General features: G+C 52.2%; 5 protein-coding genes across 5 annotated transcripts; 3 read left to right on the top strand and 2 right to left on the bottom strand.

Moving 5' to 3' along the window:
* Window positions 1-1,637: 1,637 nt before the first annotated feature.
* Window positions 1,638-2,649, top strand: HD553DRAFT_335887 (uncharacterized protein; the record flags this gene model as incomplete). Its single annotated transcript, XM_046182214.1, has 5 exons — window positions 1,638-1,775; window positions 1,859-1,924; window positions 1,998-2,012; window positions 2,086-2,152; window positions 2,225-2,649. 5 exons carry the CDS (start codon window positions 1,638-1,640, stop codon window positions 2,644-2,646), a joined length of 708 nt encoding a protein of 235 aa, XP_046035726.1.
* A 369-nt stretch (window positions 2,650-3,018) lies between these two features.
* HD553DRAFT_297405 (uncharacterized protein) lies at window positions 3,019-5,097 on the bottom strand (the record flags this gene model as incomplete). The annotated part of the gene is made up of 8 exons (XM_046178546.1): window positions 3,019-3,605; window positions 3,679-3,779; window positions 3,841-3,952; window positions 4,029-4,268; window positions 4,366-4,429; window positions 4,514-4,624; window positions 4,717-4,880; window positions 4,959-5,097. 8 exons carry the CDS (start codon window positions 5,095-5,097, stop codon window positions 3,283-3,285), a joined length of 1,254 nt encoding a protein of 417 aa, XP_046035725.1. The 3' UTR covers window positions 3,019-3,282.
* Window positions 5,098-5,593: 496 nt separating this feature from the next.
* HD553DRAFT_285783 (X-Pro dipeptidyl-peptidase C-terminal non-catalytic domain-containing protein) lies at window positions 5,594-7,772 on the top strand (the record flags this gene model as incomplete). The annotated part of the gene is made up of 5 exons (XM_046178241.1): window positions 5,594-5,880; window positions 5,960-6,027; window positions 6,098-6,375; window positions 6,453-6,815; window positions 6,898-7,772. 5 exons carry the CDS (start codon window positions 5,594-5,596, stop codon window positions 7,669-7,671), a joined length of 1,770 nt encoding a protein of 589 aa, XP_046035724.1. The 3' UTR covers window positions 7,672-7,772.
* Window positions 7,773-8,009: 237 nt separating this feature from the next.
* HD553DRAFT_313327 (uncharacterized protein) lies at window positions 8,010-12,340 on the top strand. The gene is made up of 20 exons (XM_046180220.1): window positions 8,010-8,146; window positions 8,226-8,304; window positions 8,371-8,390; window positions 8,551-8,645; window positions 8,712-9,198; window positions 9,260-9,442; window positions 9,523-9,530; window positions 9,592-9,603; window positions 9,688-9,972; window positions 10,036-10,108; window positions 10,201-10,341; window positions 10,402-10,551; window positions 10,617-10,720; window positions 10,781-10,885; window positions 10,947-11,036; window positions 11,098-11,193; window positions 11,260-11,379; window positions 11,441-11,499; window positions 11,573-11,700; window positions 11,771-12,340. The coding sequence occupies exons 1-20, from the start codon at window positions 8,075-8,077 to the stop codon at window positions 12,071-12,073; spliced, it is 2,610 nt and encodes an 869-aa protein (XP_046035723.1). The 5' UTR covers window positions 8,010-8,074; the 3' UTR covers window positions 12,074-12,340.
* On the bottom strand, window positions 12,196-15,559 carry HD553DRAFT_350797 (major facilitator superfamily domain-containing protein; the record flags this gene model as incomplete). Its single annotated transcript, XM_046183566.1, has 17 exons — window positions 15,097-15,559; window positions 14,746-15,021; window positions 14,603-14,681; window positions 14,468-14,538; window positions 14,341-14,401; window positions 14,130-14,257; window positions 13,926-14,070; window positions 13,803-13,862; window positions 13,666-13,732; window positions 13,521-13,601; window positions 13,330-13,454; window positions 13,153-13,261; window positions 12,974-13,088; window positions 12,712-12,911; window positions 12,450-12,638; window positions 12,318-12,383; window positions 12,196-12,248 (listed from the first exon to the last, which is right to left on the bottom strand). The coding sequence occupies exons 1-17, from the start codon at window positions 15,144-15,146 to the stop codon at window positions 12,196-12,198; spliced, it is 1,875 nt and encodes a 624-aa protein (XP_046035722.1). The 5' UTR covers window positions 15,147-15,559.
* Window positions 15,560-15,750: the final 191 nt, after the last annotated feature.

The raw sequence follows: 15,750 nt of genomic DNA, 5'->3' as shown, positions 1-15,750 counted from the left end.
TCTTTCTCTTGCAGTCGACAGACACGCTCGCATCATTGAACTCCCACACCGATGGACGTCAAGCTTTTAAAACATGAAACTATCAGCTGACCTTGCTCGGTGGATCGCTCGGTCGAGCCACCTCGCTTGCGAAATAGAGTTTACCCTACGTTTCATCGCGACGCGCGTCAGGGAAGGATCGGACCGGGGATCCGAGACATGATGCGGGGTTCGAGGTGGATCGGTTTTGCGTTGTCGCTCTTGGCACTCACGAGATCTTGAACCGATGATGGGACTATACTCGAAAAGTCAGGCCTCCAGGCGGATTGGCTTCTTACTTCTAGTTGTGTAGCGCGATGCGAGGCCTCTGTACTCTGAGGTCGCAACAGAGACGCAAGACGAATTACATGACGCGCGTCGACGAAAGAAAACCCACCTGGAACGCCAAACCTTGTCTGCCTCTTCGATCGATCGCGCCTCTCGATCTCGGACATACGGAAAGTTCTTTATGGCCGTGGATTTCATCAAGAAAGAACGCACTCGGCCGAGATTCCCAGAGGCATGTCCGGCTCAAAGGATGTTTCTCCTCATTGTCCCCGATGTACGTTTCATATGGTCTCTTCTAGCTTCTGTTGCACACGCGTGACGCATTCATCGACGAACTCATCACCTCGGGCAGGCGTCCGGCGATCAGCTACGTGATCGAAAGGAGGGTGATTCGATCATCATGAGACCTGAAAATCGACTTGGATCTACCAAGGCATTCACGTAGGGAGGCGATGTCCTTTTACGCAGGTGACGACCCATATAATCTCGCGGTCGCACTCCACGACAGCTTCGGCGAGGTAAAGAGTCTGAACTGGATCTTCTCGCATGATCTGAACGATGGAATGCGAGAATCAGGAGGTTCTGATGTTCAACATGCACAGCAAATTTGACTCGTTTGGTGTTTCGAGATGGTATCGACAACAGAGCGACAGAAATATAAGGCTGGAGGATCGGAGACATCAGTTATATCAGTTAAAGGTTGAAAGGACGAAACGTCCACTTTTTCCTTGTCGTCATCGAATATCAACAGATCCGGCGAGATCATACCTTTAATCCACGTTTCAAGGCCCGTGCGTAGAAGCAATATCACCTGACCGATAGCCACCGAGACCCTCTGGTATCAAACATCGAACCTGCTCCCGTCGCGCTTGTGACCTTACCCTTCAGTCCATCAGAGATAACGGAAAGATCCACCCGAGGTCGCTTAGACGACACGATCAGAAACATCAAAAAGGCACAGCAATCCGATTATTATCCTCGATCTCTCGATCTAGACAGCCAAATATCACCCGAGTGAGCTTTTTTGCATAGCACAGCATTTGATGGCTCCACAAGTCACAAGGAGCGCTGACGGCTTCACTCGGCGCTGACCAGCTAGGCGACACACTCCGAGAAATCATATATATACCTCGTCGATCGTCGAAACTCTCCTGATCCACCTTCCTCATTCTCCGAAATGAAGGCACAACAAACACGTTGATCGTCGAGCATCTCCATCCCTTTCCCATCTTCAAGCTGCAATACGAAGCCGAGCTTCCAGAACTCGACTCGACCCGTACCGCCCACATCCTTTGCCTCCCGAAGAAGTTTCTTCCTGGACATCGATCAACATGCCATACCAGAACAACGGTTCCTACCTCAACCCGTACGACTGTCACAGCCCATATCAACCCGGACAGAGTCTACCCCAGTACGACGAGAAGAAAATGATGGACATCAATTGTCTGCAGAGATTCAGTGGTATCTACGTGAGTTCTCTCAGAGCTGGATGCGGCGACGCGATCAGGACTATAGTACAGCCTGCTGATGGCGCGTGAACTTGACGGAGCAGTGCAACAACCTTCCCATCGGATCGTGCTCAAACACACAGCTACCTAATAGGTTACATTGTCAATACGTGAGTTCCACCTCTCATAGTCCTTTTGTCTCTTCTCTCATTGATCCCGACCTCTTCCAATCACATGCTGTAGCACTCATGCATGGCGGTCAGTCCTTAGTTTCCTAAATGTTCAAGCCTTCCCGTACCGTACTGAGATCCCATGGCTTGGAACTCTATAGATCTTGACCGACGGAACACCTTGCCCTAATCCGAGCGCCCCGGGAACATCTTATTGTGCTACAGGCTGTGAGTCGATCGTTATGATTTTCTTTGGAGAAGATCTAATCTGACTGCCCTCGTACGGTTCGACGACCGCAGATCACGAAGAGAACGGCCGACTTCCCATCCTGCACTCTCCCCGGTCCAGCTTCTCTTGCTCCCAGAGCACTTCGACATCCTCTTCCGACGGTCACTCCTCCAGTATGACCCGCTCGTACGAGACCCTCTGGTCCAACGGATCTCATACCGGAAGCGATCATGCCGGATCGACCGAAGGCTATCCTTCAACACCTCAACACCACGCCTACCACACGGAGTCCGAGCAACAACAGCCCCAACACTTCCAAAGCCATACGGCGCAACTGTTCCCTCGGTTCGGCATCCAGTGGAACACCCATTACTCTCATTCCCAACCCGCCTCGCAATACTACTCTTCGCATGAGCAACAGGGTGCGGCGTACTACGCGACGACCGAGGGAACCGATTCCGAGTGGGGCACCATCGATAAACGATCCATGTAGGCGTAATAAACCCCGCTCTGCTCTGGAAGGCAACATGGCCAGGATGATGTCTCGACGATATCGCTCCGCGCCATCTCCCTGACGATCCACACTACACCATCATCGCAACATACATCAATCTAGACTTGAATACCACCATCGTACACGCGCATGCGCTGGACGGACCCTTCCAACGATAGACTCTGTATCTTTAGCCTCGCATACGACATCCCGCTCCAGTTCCCAGCAAACGGAGCGGGAATCTCTAGCATTGTTTCTCTCTCGGACCGCTCACGGTTCCACCTCATTGACTCGAAATCAAATGCCGCTTATTTCCTTCCTTACGCCGTCTTCTAGCAGTCTCGACTCACCCTTGTGTCTATAGCATCATTCCGTAACTTGTATTCTGTCATTTCGGTCTGCCTAAACTGTACAACCTTAATACCGATTCGCTTTTTCAAGTTTCGATGTCATTTTCGATGGAAACGTGATGAAAGCTGGCAAGAGACAGACGACGCTGCTACGAAGCGTCGATGGCATGGCCTTTTCTTACAGTTATTCTTCAACCGTCAGAGTTATACAGTCTTATAACGCATCGATACAAACCCACTATGCTAGCCGATTCCAGAGGTTCCTTGTCCTTCCCCACGCCGATTATCAAGCTTGCAAGACGAATTCGGCATGATTCGCCTTCCAATCCTTAGCCCCTCGGTATTGCCATGTGAAATTCTTGAACTCGAACTGATTCATCGCATGCGCTTCCATCTGCTTGACGACCTCGTCCCCCGTTCCACGGCTCGCCGATCCGAGCCCGGCCAACCTGCTCTGTTGTTGCGTCATCGTGGCTCGTTTGTATCGGATCCTGAAAATTTCCTCTAGAGTAGCGGGTACGTCGGCGGGAGAGACATCCTGGAGGAGGGCACCTATGGCCTCGGCGTCTTCGATAGCTTGAGAGGCACCTTGACCTTGATGAGGTAGCACTGTTGACGCAAATCAAGGATCCCGCATGAGTAATCGACAGCCGGTGGATATAACCTCGGTACAAAAACTCACTGGCGTGAGCTGCGTCGCCGAGCAAGATGGCTCTCCCCTTGGTCCACTTGTGCAGAGGTTCTTGGTCTCTCAACTGCCACAGCCCGACCTCGTCCGCCGTGCTGCATCAACAGTCGGTCAGCGACGTCGAATTGGAAATATACGTAAGAGGTCGAGACTTACCCCAGCAGTTTCTGGTAGACGGGTGCGAACGAGCTGTACGACTTGACTAGCGATGCCACGTCACCCTTGGCTGTCCATTTCTCTTCTGAAATTTCGTTCAACTCCGAGTCGGCTGCATCATACGTTCGAATACTTAGCATGTCTTCCCAACCAAATAACCAAGGGAGACTATTTCGAGTTCAACTCACGCAAGATGCACACGAAGTTCAGTATCGTCTGGTTCCTACAGGGATAACAGATGATCCTCCTGCCATTCCCATAGATGATCGTCAAGTTCGGGTCGGTAATCTTGAGCGCCGCCAATTCAGGGTCGGAGTTGATCTTGGAGGCGGGAATGAGCATTCGATAAGCTGAATGACCGGATGGGACCGAGTTGAGAGAGTCGCCGACGATGGAAGATCGGACGGCCGATTTGATACCGTCAGACGCTGTATCCAGGTATACCATAGTGGCCCATCATCAAGTTCAGCTTGGGCTCCAGATGTCACTGAAGAACCATTCGGCTGCAAACCCTCAAAGACTCACCGATGATGACATCGGCAGTGTATACTTCGCCGGTGCTGGTAGTGACGGTTCCAGCCTCCGGATCCTGCAGATTCGCAATTAGGCTGGTCAGCGAGGCCCTCCTCCGCCTCTCTGAAGGCAGAGGGCATATGGGCCAGAGAACACTTACGCATCCGACCACTCTGGTATTGAGCACCAGCTCGCAAGGCCTCCCTGGTCCATCGTCTCTCGTTGCGAGCTCCTTCAACTCTTCCAGGACATCCACCCGATGGTTCAAGAGCTATAAGAAAGGAAACCGAACCCTCAAGTCAGTAAACGTTTCCATTGCATATCTGCTCTACCGGCACATATCGCATCAAGCTGCGGACTCACCCATTGATTCTCACCGTCGTCGGTGCCGCTGGGTACGGCGATCAAGGGCGTCCCATCAGGCTGAAAAGTCTTGAACATCTTGACGTTGGGCGCGCCATACTTGAGAAGGTCTCCCCCGAGTGCCTTGATGATCCGCGTAGCATTCGGAGCGAGATGAACAGCGGCTGACAGGCGTGATATCGACTTGTTGAGCTCTACGTGGTATGTGGGAATCTAGCACCGAGTGGATCGTTCACTCTCACCTCCAATCTCTCGAACGACCTTTACCGATTCTAGGATGGTCACCTTGGCGTGAGCCCTGAGAGCCGCGCCACAGGCCATTCCACAGATTCCACCCCCGACGATGATGACGTGTAATTGTTCCCGTTCCTCTTGCGTCATTTGGTGAGAGCGAGAAATCAATTGTTGATGCTGGTGGAAGGTGGGATGATCGAGTCTATCCCCGCAAATACAAGCTGTGAGCGCAAGGTCTTCGAGCATTCAGCTCTTGTATGTCGAGCCAGATCGTCATAACCGGTCATGAAGATTTGGCATCTGATTCGGATCTCCCGCGCCCGACCTCCGTCTTATTTCGAGCTCATGGCCCCGGGGTGTCCGTAAACCGAGGACTGGTCGATCGGGAGCTTTCGGTGATCGCCGCAGTCTCTCGGGGGCTGGTGGGTGGTGATGGCGCTTGTGACCGGAGTTTCAGGGATACGATTTCAGAGCTCATCGAGAACTCCCCAAGCGGCGCCATTCGCCAGTCGTTTCGGCGCTGAGGGGGATCATGATAAATAAAGTATAAGAGCGAGGATCATCGCTAGGCTCACCTTACATAGGGCTGACCATCCCCCATCGACCAGGCAGATCGTCGGAACCTATCAATCTACACCTCGTCATGCCTTCCCCAGGAGATATCGCCTATCGACCCATAAATCCCCCAACTGTCGGCCGTAACGGCTGGCAAGGGTTCAATCCGCATACCTCTTACCTCAAGAAAGGTGACAAGCCATTCGGGCACCGTCAAGTCGATTGCGACATCACCATCGAGCATGACGTCGAGATCGTCGCTAGGGACGGGGTCAAGCTTTATGTGGACGTCTACCGACCGACAAACGTGAAGGCGCAAGTCCCTGCGATCCTGTCCTATTCGCCATTTGGTAAGAAGTACAGCGGGATGCTAATGTGAGTACCATGTCGGGCTCTGCGGGTGTGAATTGAGTTGCACGTATAGCTAATCTTATCCGGTGGGAACATTGCATAGGCTTCCTATGACGCCATATATGTGTGGTGTGACAGGGGAAGATATCTCTGGCTTGGAAAAGTTTGAAGGCAAGTGGCTATTTTTCATCGAGGTTCATCTTGATAACCAATACTTAGACATCTTTTCCTCCATTACCAGGTGTCGATCCCGCCAAGTGGTGCGCCTGGGACTATGCAGTGATCAGCGTCGACGCGCGGGGAGCCGGCGCATCTGAGGGGAACGTGGCCATCATGGGCACCCAGGAGGGAGAAGACGGGTACGACGTCATCGAAGCCGTGGCGAAGATGAAATGGTGTGACGGGAACGTGGCCTTGGCAGGTAACAGCCATTTGGCCATCGTCCAGTGGTTCATCGCTGCGCAGAATCCACCTTCCTTGAAGGCTATCGCGCCTTGGGAAGGGTGTAGCGATCTTTACGTGAGTACCGAGGTTGCTCGACGAGACCGTTTCGGCCAGAATATAGCTGATACGCCGGATGGACCTGCTCGAGATAGCGCGAACAATTCGTCCGTGGCGGGATCTTCAATATGAGCAATTTCGAGCTCATCATGAAGGTCATCATCCAGGGAGGTGGCGGCGTGGAAGACTTTCGCGAGATGTACGCCCGGCTGGATCGGGGTATCATCGACCCTTGGTGGGCGGACAAGCGCGCCCAGATGGATAAGATCAAGGTCCCCACCTACATCACGGGCTCGGAATTCAGCTCGATCCATACGATGGGATCGTTGAGGGGTTACATGGACATCCCGACCGAGGACAAGTGGTTGAGATGGGCCGGATTTCAGGAGTGGTTCGACCTCTGGGCGATCGAGGAGACGAATCTCGAGCTGAAAGACTTTTTCGACTTTTTCCTCAAGGTTAATTTGACGATCTTTTCGCGCCTCGCGCTTTTTGCTATCATGGCCATATGCTGATTGCCGTGATATTGTACATTCACAGGGCGTCCAGAACGGGTGGAGGGAAAAAACTCCCAAAGTCCGAATGTCGCTCCTGCGCTACGGCAAGAACGAGCCCATCCAGAAGATCAAGGTCCCTGACTTTCCAATCCCCGATACCGATTATCGCAAGTACTATCTGGCGGATAACGGCAAGTTCTCCCTCGAGAGATCTCCCCGGGAAACTTCCTCCGTTTCCTACAACGCTGAAGATGGTAGCATGGTCACTTTCACCCACACCTTTGACCAGAGGACGCAACTGGTCGGCCTTCCCAAGGCTGTGATCCACGTCTCTTGCGACGAGTTAGACGACATGTGCCTGTTCTTGCAAATCAGGAAATTGGATGTCGAAGGAAACCCCTTGATCCACCTGACCGTCCCCTTCTCCCGTGCCCCGATTGATGATCCCAAAGACGCCCCCAGCAGCGGACTGATCACATACAACGGCCCTATCGGGTGTCTCCGCGCCTCGCACCGTCACATCGACCCGTCTAGATCGATTCACCCCAACTACCCGTTTCACCCTCACGATCGAGTCGAGCTCGTGCCCCGAGGGCAAGTCGTCGAATTGGAGATCGGGATATGGTTCATGGGCTTGCAGTACGAAAAGGGTGAATCGATTCGCCTGGACATTTCTGGATCGAATCCACTCTGGCCGGAACTCTCGACCTCGAACGCCGAGCCGATGAACAAGGGCAAACATACGGTGCACTTTGGCGGTAGTCATGCGAGCCACTTGATCCTCCCGCATGTGTCCCTGGATGTCGTATCCCAGTAGACTAAAATTCGATAAAGAACTGCCGCAGCCGGGTATATCGGTTGGGGTCATTTGTATTGAGGCAAGCAAGAAAGCAAGAGATCAGATCGCTCAATTGTGTGTGTTGCTCGCGACGAGACTGGTCCACTGCGCCGGTGGGCAGTAACGTCACGTGATGACGCCGTTACGTCATAGGTGATAGAGCCTCGGACGACATATCCCGGATCCTCCGATGAGATTGCTTCCGCACTGCCACTGGGCTGCAAGCTGGTCGGTCTCGTCGCTGCCCCTGCGCTGCTAAAGCACTCCTGGTCATTGGCCTAGCAAGAGGACAACTGTTCACTTCGTACCCTGGCTATGTGTAGAGGCAATATCCATCCCGTACGATGGCATAACTTACGTCACAAACTGGAATCCAGAGATCATGGACGACGAAGAGGTAGCTTACGATCAGGAAGAGGGAAGCAGGGAGGGCGGAGAGTCGATCTCGCTATCGGTAAGCTCCGTGCTCGCTTCCATTCGAAAGGCCAAGTCATGATTTCCAGGTGACCTCCTAATATCATCTGCACGAACAGGCATATCCCAAATTTGCCTATATAGCTTCGAACCAAGACAGAGGAGATCGAAAATACCGGACCGTGCAAGCTTGTACCGGTATGCTCCTAGATGTCTTGACAACCATGGCGGATCCGTTGACCAGGAGCCTGCCTTTTCTTGCAGAATGTCGAAGACGGAAATCAAAAGCGAGTCTGAGCCCTCAATCTGATCATCAAACCGTCAGAATGGCTGATTTGCATCGTGTTCCGTATGTACGTCGATCCTGCTTTTGAAACCGTAGTGTAAGTCATTCCGCTGCTGGTTTCGCGTACCATACAAGCTGACAGCTCTGTTCCGCCCCTGAAAGGCGATCGTACATTCCCATGTGGACAATGCGTAGCTCGAAAAGAAGGAGCAATATGCAGGGAATATCAGAAAGACCGAGCCGCTGGCTACATGTGAGTGGAGCTTCTAGACAACAAATTCTGGGCTGTCCTTACGCTCGATGTGCCTCTCCGCTTTAGCGGTTATGCCCATCTGTCCGACTTTGACTTGCTGGTACGGCGTTCAGCAGAGATGGAAGACTTGTTGGTCCAGCACGATCGCGAGCTCAAGGACTTGCGGCGCATGGTCCTGCAACGCCATGATTTCTCCCAGCCATCGTACTCTGGCGATCAAGTTCCATCACAACAAGGGCGCGAAGATCATGCGGATCATGGCCATCCGTCTAGCTGGATACCATTCGACGAAATCGATGCGGTCGACCACCCTGCAACCAACACCGAACGAGTGGCTCGGCTAGCTTGGGACCCAGAAGCAAGAAGTCCGAACAAAAGACGTCGCATGGAATCGCTAGCACCTGTAGAAGATACTGGTTTCTCCAGATTCGTTGTGCATCGGCCTGAGCGGACAGAACCGTCTGGGGACCTTTCCAGGCCTTTCATACACCACTCTCGTCCTCCCAGTGGTGCTCCTTCGCTAGCTGATCACAACGCTGCTCTAGTCCTAGAAGTGAGCAGCTTGTGAATCCATCTAGGTTTCGACTGCTGACTCGCATTTTTTCAACCATCAGGACATGGCTCTAGACCGAGCTGGTAATTTGGAAAGAGAGACGATGCCTATGATCCAGGATGGCCGTGAAGAGGGCCAGCAAATGGACGCCGGGACCATACGTGAAAGCGGGCCCACTGTCACAGTCGCTCAAGCCGACAAGTTGCCGGATCCTGCTAGCAGACGTTTCATCGTCGATCATTTCGTCAGTCTCTTCTCAGGTCAAAAAGACCTTGGTTATACTGTTTCTGAGTACAATATCCGCCTGTTCCCCCGTTCCTATAGATGAAAAAGTATGTCCGATCGCTATTAGGACGCCCGATACGCCAGCACTGACTCTTGGCCTGTCTGCAGCATCGAATGGCTGTGAGGCTCAGTCTCTGGCAGGGTCTCTAGATCAGCTGAGCTAATCATAAAATCATCACAATTCTCTCAAATGCGAGCTCTTAGTCATCGGTGCCTCCATCGACCCAGCTTCATGCAGCGATTCGGCGCAATGAATCATGTCGACTTTACCGGACCTCTGAGCGTGCCTTCAGCACTTTTCCTCGCTCTGCTCGCGGCGATTCTGTGCTCCTCTTTACACGGGATGGACTCGGAATCACTGCACGCCCTTGGATACAGCGAAGCCACCAGGAGGGCCTTGGCCAAGGCAATGGCAGAGCTGTCGGAAAACGCTCTTCACGCCGCAGACTGGTTGCAAAATCATCGAATAGAATCGCTACAAGCCTTTTTGTGAGTATCATCGAGCAAGATGTATCGTACCCAATCCCGCAACTTACCAGTCTGTTTCGAAAGGATACTCGGACCGTATCTCAACTCTGTCAGTCGCTCGGAGGCGCATTGGGCGATGCTTGGGTCGGCAGTTCAGGTGGGTGCGACAACGGTTGAAGAGGAAGGAGGAACTGGCAGAGCAGGTCATTGCCATCTGCGCTGAATCCGGTATCATCTCTTGCGCTACAGTTGGCTCATAGTCTTAGTCTATCAAGACTGGGTGCCGAGTTGCCGCTAGATGCCTCTTCTGCCGAGATACAGCGACAATTCGGACGACGATGGCTATTTGCGAGTGAACGAGAGACTGGCCGGAGGGTATGGTACGCCATCGTAAGTCAATCCGTGCTAGGTGACCGTATGAGCAAGGTGAACATCTCGAATTGTGTACAGATGGAGCTGTCTTTCACCAGCGCATCGGACCATCATTTCGCTTGCATAACTCCCTTGGACCAGCAGCTATGTGTGCGGCCCGCCAATGTGGACGACGAGGATCTTGTTGGTCATGGTCCCATCCGTTCGCAGCCGGACGATGTGCATACCGTAAGCTTGAGTAATTCTCCTGGAGGTATCCGTTTCTATTACATTGACGCAGAGTCCGCTCGCAGAGCATGTCTTTTATCCTGAATCGCATCTCGCTCATGTACCCGAGTCAGGAACTGGTTTCTCGCACACTTACGATGAAGGGCCTGCGGTACAGTGCTATCGAAGCGCAAGTTACTTCTCTTTCCACTCGATCATAGCTTGTGTACTCACGATGGACGACGTACAGGGCGCATCACGGATTGCTGGCGGCGTCCAGCGCGTTTTCGCCATTTTACAAACCTGGGGCGCGACAGCAAGATTGGGCCATCGACGCGGAGACTCTCACAAGACTGTTAGTGAGAGGAACATCGTGCTTCGAAATCGAGGTAGCTAACGCAAATCCTTCAAGTCAGAAATGCAGAGCGTTATGTACTCCAGTATGAGGTCAGACTCCGTTTACTTCGTACGCATCGGATATATTTGCCAGGGTCATTGATGACGAGGTAGGTTCACCTTTCATACGACCTCTTACTACATTACTCACGGTCATTGTCGATTTCGTAGTAATTACTCGCTCTCCAGAAAAGTCTGTGAAGAACATGCAGTGCTTGCTCTGGCTAACATAGACGTCCTACCTGGGACAATTCCGCGGACGTACTGGTACGTATTGCCGACTCGCTAGCAAGCAGGAAATCTCGGGACTAACGGAAAGCGGACGACTTCCAGGCCTCTCTCGCAATGCGTGCTCACAGCGACGATCGCGTTGTTCTGTATATATTTTCAGACCGCTGATCACGAAGTCGCCGAGAACGCGAGTCTGATGCGAAGCGGAATCGAATGGCTGAAGTGAGATGCTCTCGCTTACTTCGCGCAACGATACCATGCCTAATGTGTATCGACCTTCCAGAGAAAATACGATATCTGCGGCTCTTCAGCGTTCGGCTCGGACACTACAGTCGATATTGGGTGAGAGTCTCGGCGCCTTCCTGAACTTGCAGTATACCCATTGTTGAACGCGATATCCACCTTCGCTAATCAGACGAAGAAGCTGCTATACGGCAGGGAAGGCTAATTTTGCCTGATAACGTGCGAGGTACCAAGAGGAGCGCGGGAGGGTCGGAAATCAAGGGAGAGTCAAAGATGCACAGACTGCTCCGAAAGATCATGGTGAGAACGCCTTGAGTTGACTGTACCCCTCGGTGTCTCTTGTGCACAAGCTCACGAACTTCAATCACAGGCTCCGACACACGTCCAATCGAGATATTCGGACGAATCTCTTGGAGCACCACCCAGTACAGGCGGATTGCAGCCTCCGGCAACGCAGACAGCTCTGGTCTTGGATGAATCTCTGTTGAGAGGCTTCGAAACAAATGATCTTTGGGATCCCATGGTCAACTTTGGTGACTTTTTCTCGAATAATACATATGATTGGCAGGACACGAATCCGATACAGGCGGACGTCATCAATCCTGACATTCTCGAGTTCTTGGGGATCGAGCTTCCAGCTCAGAACGAGTATACAGATTTTCTTCTTCCATAGGTATGTGAACATCGCTACAAATTGGCAAGCCTTCTCCGTTTTTTTTACAAATCATGTAAACTCTTCCTTTGTACCATGTAGCCGTTATCTGAGTCTTCGCTATCTTTCGGCACAACAGCTATCTACAGTTTGCCTTCCGTCGATTGATCTGCATGTTTTGCTTCAAGCGGAGCGTCTGCTCGGGAAGAGTGGGCTCGGTCAGCATCCCTTGCAGACAAAGGTAAGGTATCCGATGTGAACGCACCGACAATCCAATTCATGCGGTCCTTGGGGTTTCTGAAGCAGGCAGCGGCCGCAGCTGCGATGACGGCTGCACATTGTCATAGAAATCAGCTCACATCCAAAACTAGAGACAATAAGAGCAAAAGAAGCTTACTGGCAGGAAGGAAGGCGAACCAAGTGATCCTGAAAGCATATGCTTGAGCCGATGCCATACCGCCCATGGCCGCGCCCAGGATTCGTGGTGTGATTCCGGGGATCGAGGATGTCGACCCATGTGAAAGCAAAGCACCGATCAAGGATCCCAGATTGCTTGGGTTGAAACCCAGAGGAATCACAGCAGATGCTGAACGATCGATCGGTCCGGTTCGTGAGTCCGAGATCATCGTTGTAGCAAAATGGCTGCTCGAGTGACTTACCGATATAGCCCGGAATCTTATCATCCGAGATGTTATTGTAGATCACTTCTGCGATGGCATATCCAACGGTACCACCCAGAGTTCGAGCTGAAATGGTCAAGGCTGAAGCAACGCCGATGAAGAGCGGAGGGGTAGAGAGCTGCACCATCGTCATCACCAAGACCAGCGGAGCGACGAATCCAACGCCAGCCAAAGCGTTGCTGCACCAAGAAATCTGTTCAGTCGATCGTCGAATAGCAGCGAAGAGGAGATTCGAACTTACAAGACTAGGCCCAGCTTCACATTGGTGCCACTCATAGCAAAGCCGATGACGGATACGCTGAAAAAGATGAACCCAGCGCAAATAGGCCATTTGATATCGGATCTCCTAGTCACATCTTCGTCGAAGGATCCACTGCATCAGCCTTAAGCAGCGGTCTCCTCACCAGCGGCCGTACTCACAGAGGGACATCAAGGGTGAAATGGCCGTGCAAACCATGAAGAAGGGAAGAAGATGGGCGCCAGCCTTTACACCGCCGGCCGGTACCCAGATCGTAAACACTTGAGAGGGCTGAGTGCAACATCGCGGCGATAAGTACATCATTCGATCCCTGCCACTATCAAGGCACAGATACATACGTAGATATTGTTGATGAGGTAGAAGAGCGAACCCTCGACGGCGATGACGAAGATGGCAATCGGAAAATTGCGGCCATCTTGAAAGAGCGAGTGATGCAGGAACCCGGTTTCGGTACCCTTCCATTCTGTGAAAGGGGAGAAACATTCATCAGTCAAGAGGGCTGAGGAGGAATGCGTATGGTTCGACTTGCCATAGATAAGACAGATGATAAAGCTAGCACTTCCAGCCGCAACGCAGCCGTATGCATGGGGGTCCTTCCACCCATAATTTCCTGCTCGGGCGATACCAAAAGAGGTTGTCAGTCCTGGTTTCAGCTCGACGGTCAATTGACTCACGGTCAGACGCCCAAGCGAAACCCATAAGCATAGGCACCAAGCCTCCCATCAAGAACAAGTAGCCGATCTACGCATGAGCGGGGCACATGAGCATCTGTCATGCTATATGACAGGGGAAATTATGCAAATGCGCTTACCCAGTCTAATCGCCTGAAGCGCTCCTTGATGGGAACGTACTCTACAGTCCGAGGAGGTGGCTATGAATTGCGAAGTTCGCAATCAGTATGAGTACGGCCATCGACCAGAAAAAAATGACGTACTCGGTAGATGAGTGCGAAACCGATAAACACGATTGCACTGAGAACGAGTTGTGTCCTAAAGATCCATCTCCAACCGTTAACGGGATCATTGCCTGTGGCAGCTGCCATTCCCAGTAAAGCCGGAATCGAGGAGAGTCCAGCCAAACTGGGCAGAGATTGAGCATTGAGTGTCGTGAATCGCGTTGTTCATTCGGTGAAACTCACCAGTTGACGGCGGTCTGCGCGTGGGATCGGTATTTGCTAGGCAGAACCTCAGAAGCGGTAGCAAACATTATACCGGAAATTCCTGCCGCGCAGCCTGACAAAGTCTGGGCGAAGATCAAGACGTTTATCTAGGAAACAAAAGATCCGTCATTTCAGTGGAAGGGATCTACAGCAAGCTGGAATGGCGCCGGATGGCAGGAGGCTGTCTCACGGATTGGGCTGTCATGGCGACGATGGAAGAGATGCAGAAGAGTCCCCAAGCTCCGAGAACACTGAATATGTCGGCGAGTCTGTTAGCCATATACGATCCACCTCGGCTCAACGTTGATGCAACTCACATCCACTTTCGTCCATACAGGTCGGAGAAAATGGAAATGATCGGCCCTGTGACGATCGATGGAATGCCTTGCTGTGACCATGTCGCTTTTTTAAGCCGCCAAACATGAAGACTTTTCGATGACTGCTAGACTTACCGCCTGAACGATCCAAATCCGTTTGTCCATGCCGTTCAAAGCGCCGGCAATAGGATAGGCATTTGCAGCCGGAGCGATACTAGCAGAGAGAAGTATAACACGGCATCAGATCTAGACCATGGAGCAGGCGATGTCGGACTCACCCGAAAAAGGTGTTCTGAAACTGAGCCATAGCGCAAAGAAACAAGATCGCCCAAGCTGTCCAACGGATATCAGGTCTTTGTTCGGGATCCTGACCCATAGTGCCGGCAACTGTGACGGGTCGATGGGCCCCATCCTCGGCGTAAGACTTGTTGTTGCCTTCGTAAGCTGCAGGTTGAACGATGTCCTCGATATGGGTCGAAGCGAGTTTCTTGTCGGGATCACCCTCATAAATGGAGGAAGGCATGCCGTTCAGAACGTATTCGGTAGCGACGGAGCTGGAGAGAAGAAGGATTGAGAGTTGAGGATCTTAGCGTTCTGGTCGAGCTAGATTGAAGGACGACCCAACATACCTGTCCCTCCCACGACCGAGTGTATGGATCTTATATCTTATTTCCCTCATTCAAACAAAGCTATCGCTCTTCGAATATCTGAGTTCCCGCTAGACGGCATGTGTAATTACTGTTGCTTCCAGGACTGAGGCAAGACCAAGGTGCCCCGCAGGAACGTATCGAGGACGACCTATTCGGAAGCCGATATCGCCGTGAATCCGCTCGATACTGCCATGACTTCTATCGTCCAGAAATTGGTAGGTGCGCGCTGTGCGACCGTACAGTACTGTCTAAGTGGTTGCATGATGGTTCCTTGTTGAGTAGGCAGGCAGAAAAGGGTTCTGCCCGTTCCGGAGGACACGGTCTATAATCGCCGCACTTGAGCTCGCAAGCCGAATCCCTCGGACGAAGTTGCGTTTCTGACGAGTCCTTCCGTGTCTTGCGGAGAGATGAGTCATGTGATGTGCCTAGGTTTATCGTTTTCTTTCCCCGTCAAGACTGCGATGTGTATAAGAATGGATGTTTGATCTTTAGACGAATGCAGATGGACGAACCGAGTGAGCGAGTGATCGATCATCATCACTTTCGGCGCGCAGTTGCTTACGTAATTCCTCGTCCACCGCCTGAACACCCAAACACCTTACCCTCCCTCTCTCTCTTCTCGCAAGCGCAATC

The sequence above is a fragment of the Filobasidium floriforme genome (genome assembly GCF_021052385.1).
Source record: "Filobasidium floriforme strain CBS 6241 chromosome Unknown HD553scaffold_14, whole genome shotgun sequence".
Classification (NCBI taxonomy): domain Eukaryota; kingdom Fungi; phylum Basidiomycota; class Tremellomycetes; order Filobasidiales; family Filobasidiaceae; genus Filobasidium; species Filobasidium floriforme.
The sequence above is the reverse complement of the archived record's forward strand: the minus strand, read 5'-3'. Positions and strand labels throughout refer to the sequence as shown.

Excerpts from the sequence above, each read along its gene's own strand:
- HD553DRAFT_313327 (XM_046180220.1), top strand. The coding sequence starts at position 8,075 with ATGGACGACGAAGAGGTAGCTTACGATCAGGAAGAGGGAAGCAGGGAG. Across the intron at positions 8,391-8,550 it reads AATGTCGAAGACGGAAATCA|AAAGGCGATCGTACATTCCC; the intron begins AAAGCGAGTCTG and ends GTTCCGCCCCTG. Across the intron at positions 11,500-11,572 it reads GACACTACAGTCGATATTGG|ACGAAGAAGCTGCTATACGG; the intron begins GTGAGAGTCTCG and ends TTCGCTAATCAG.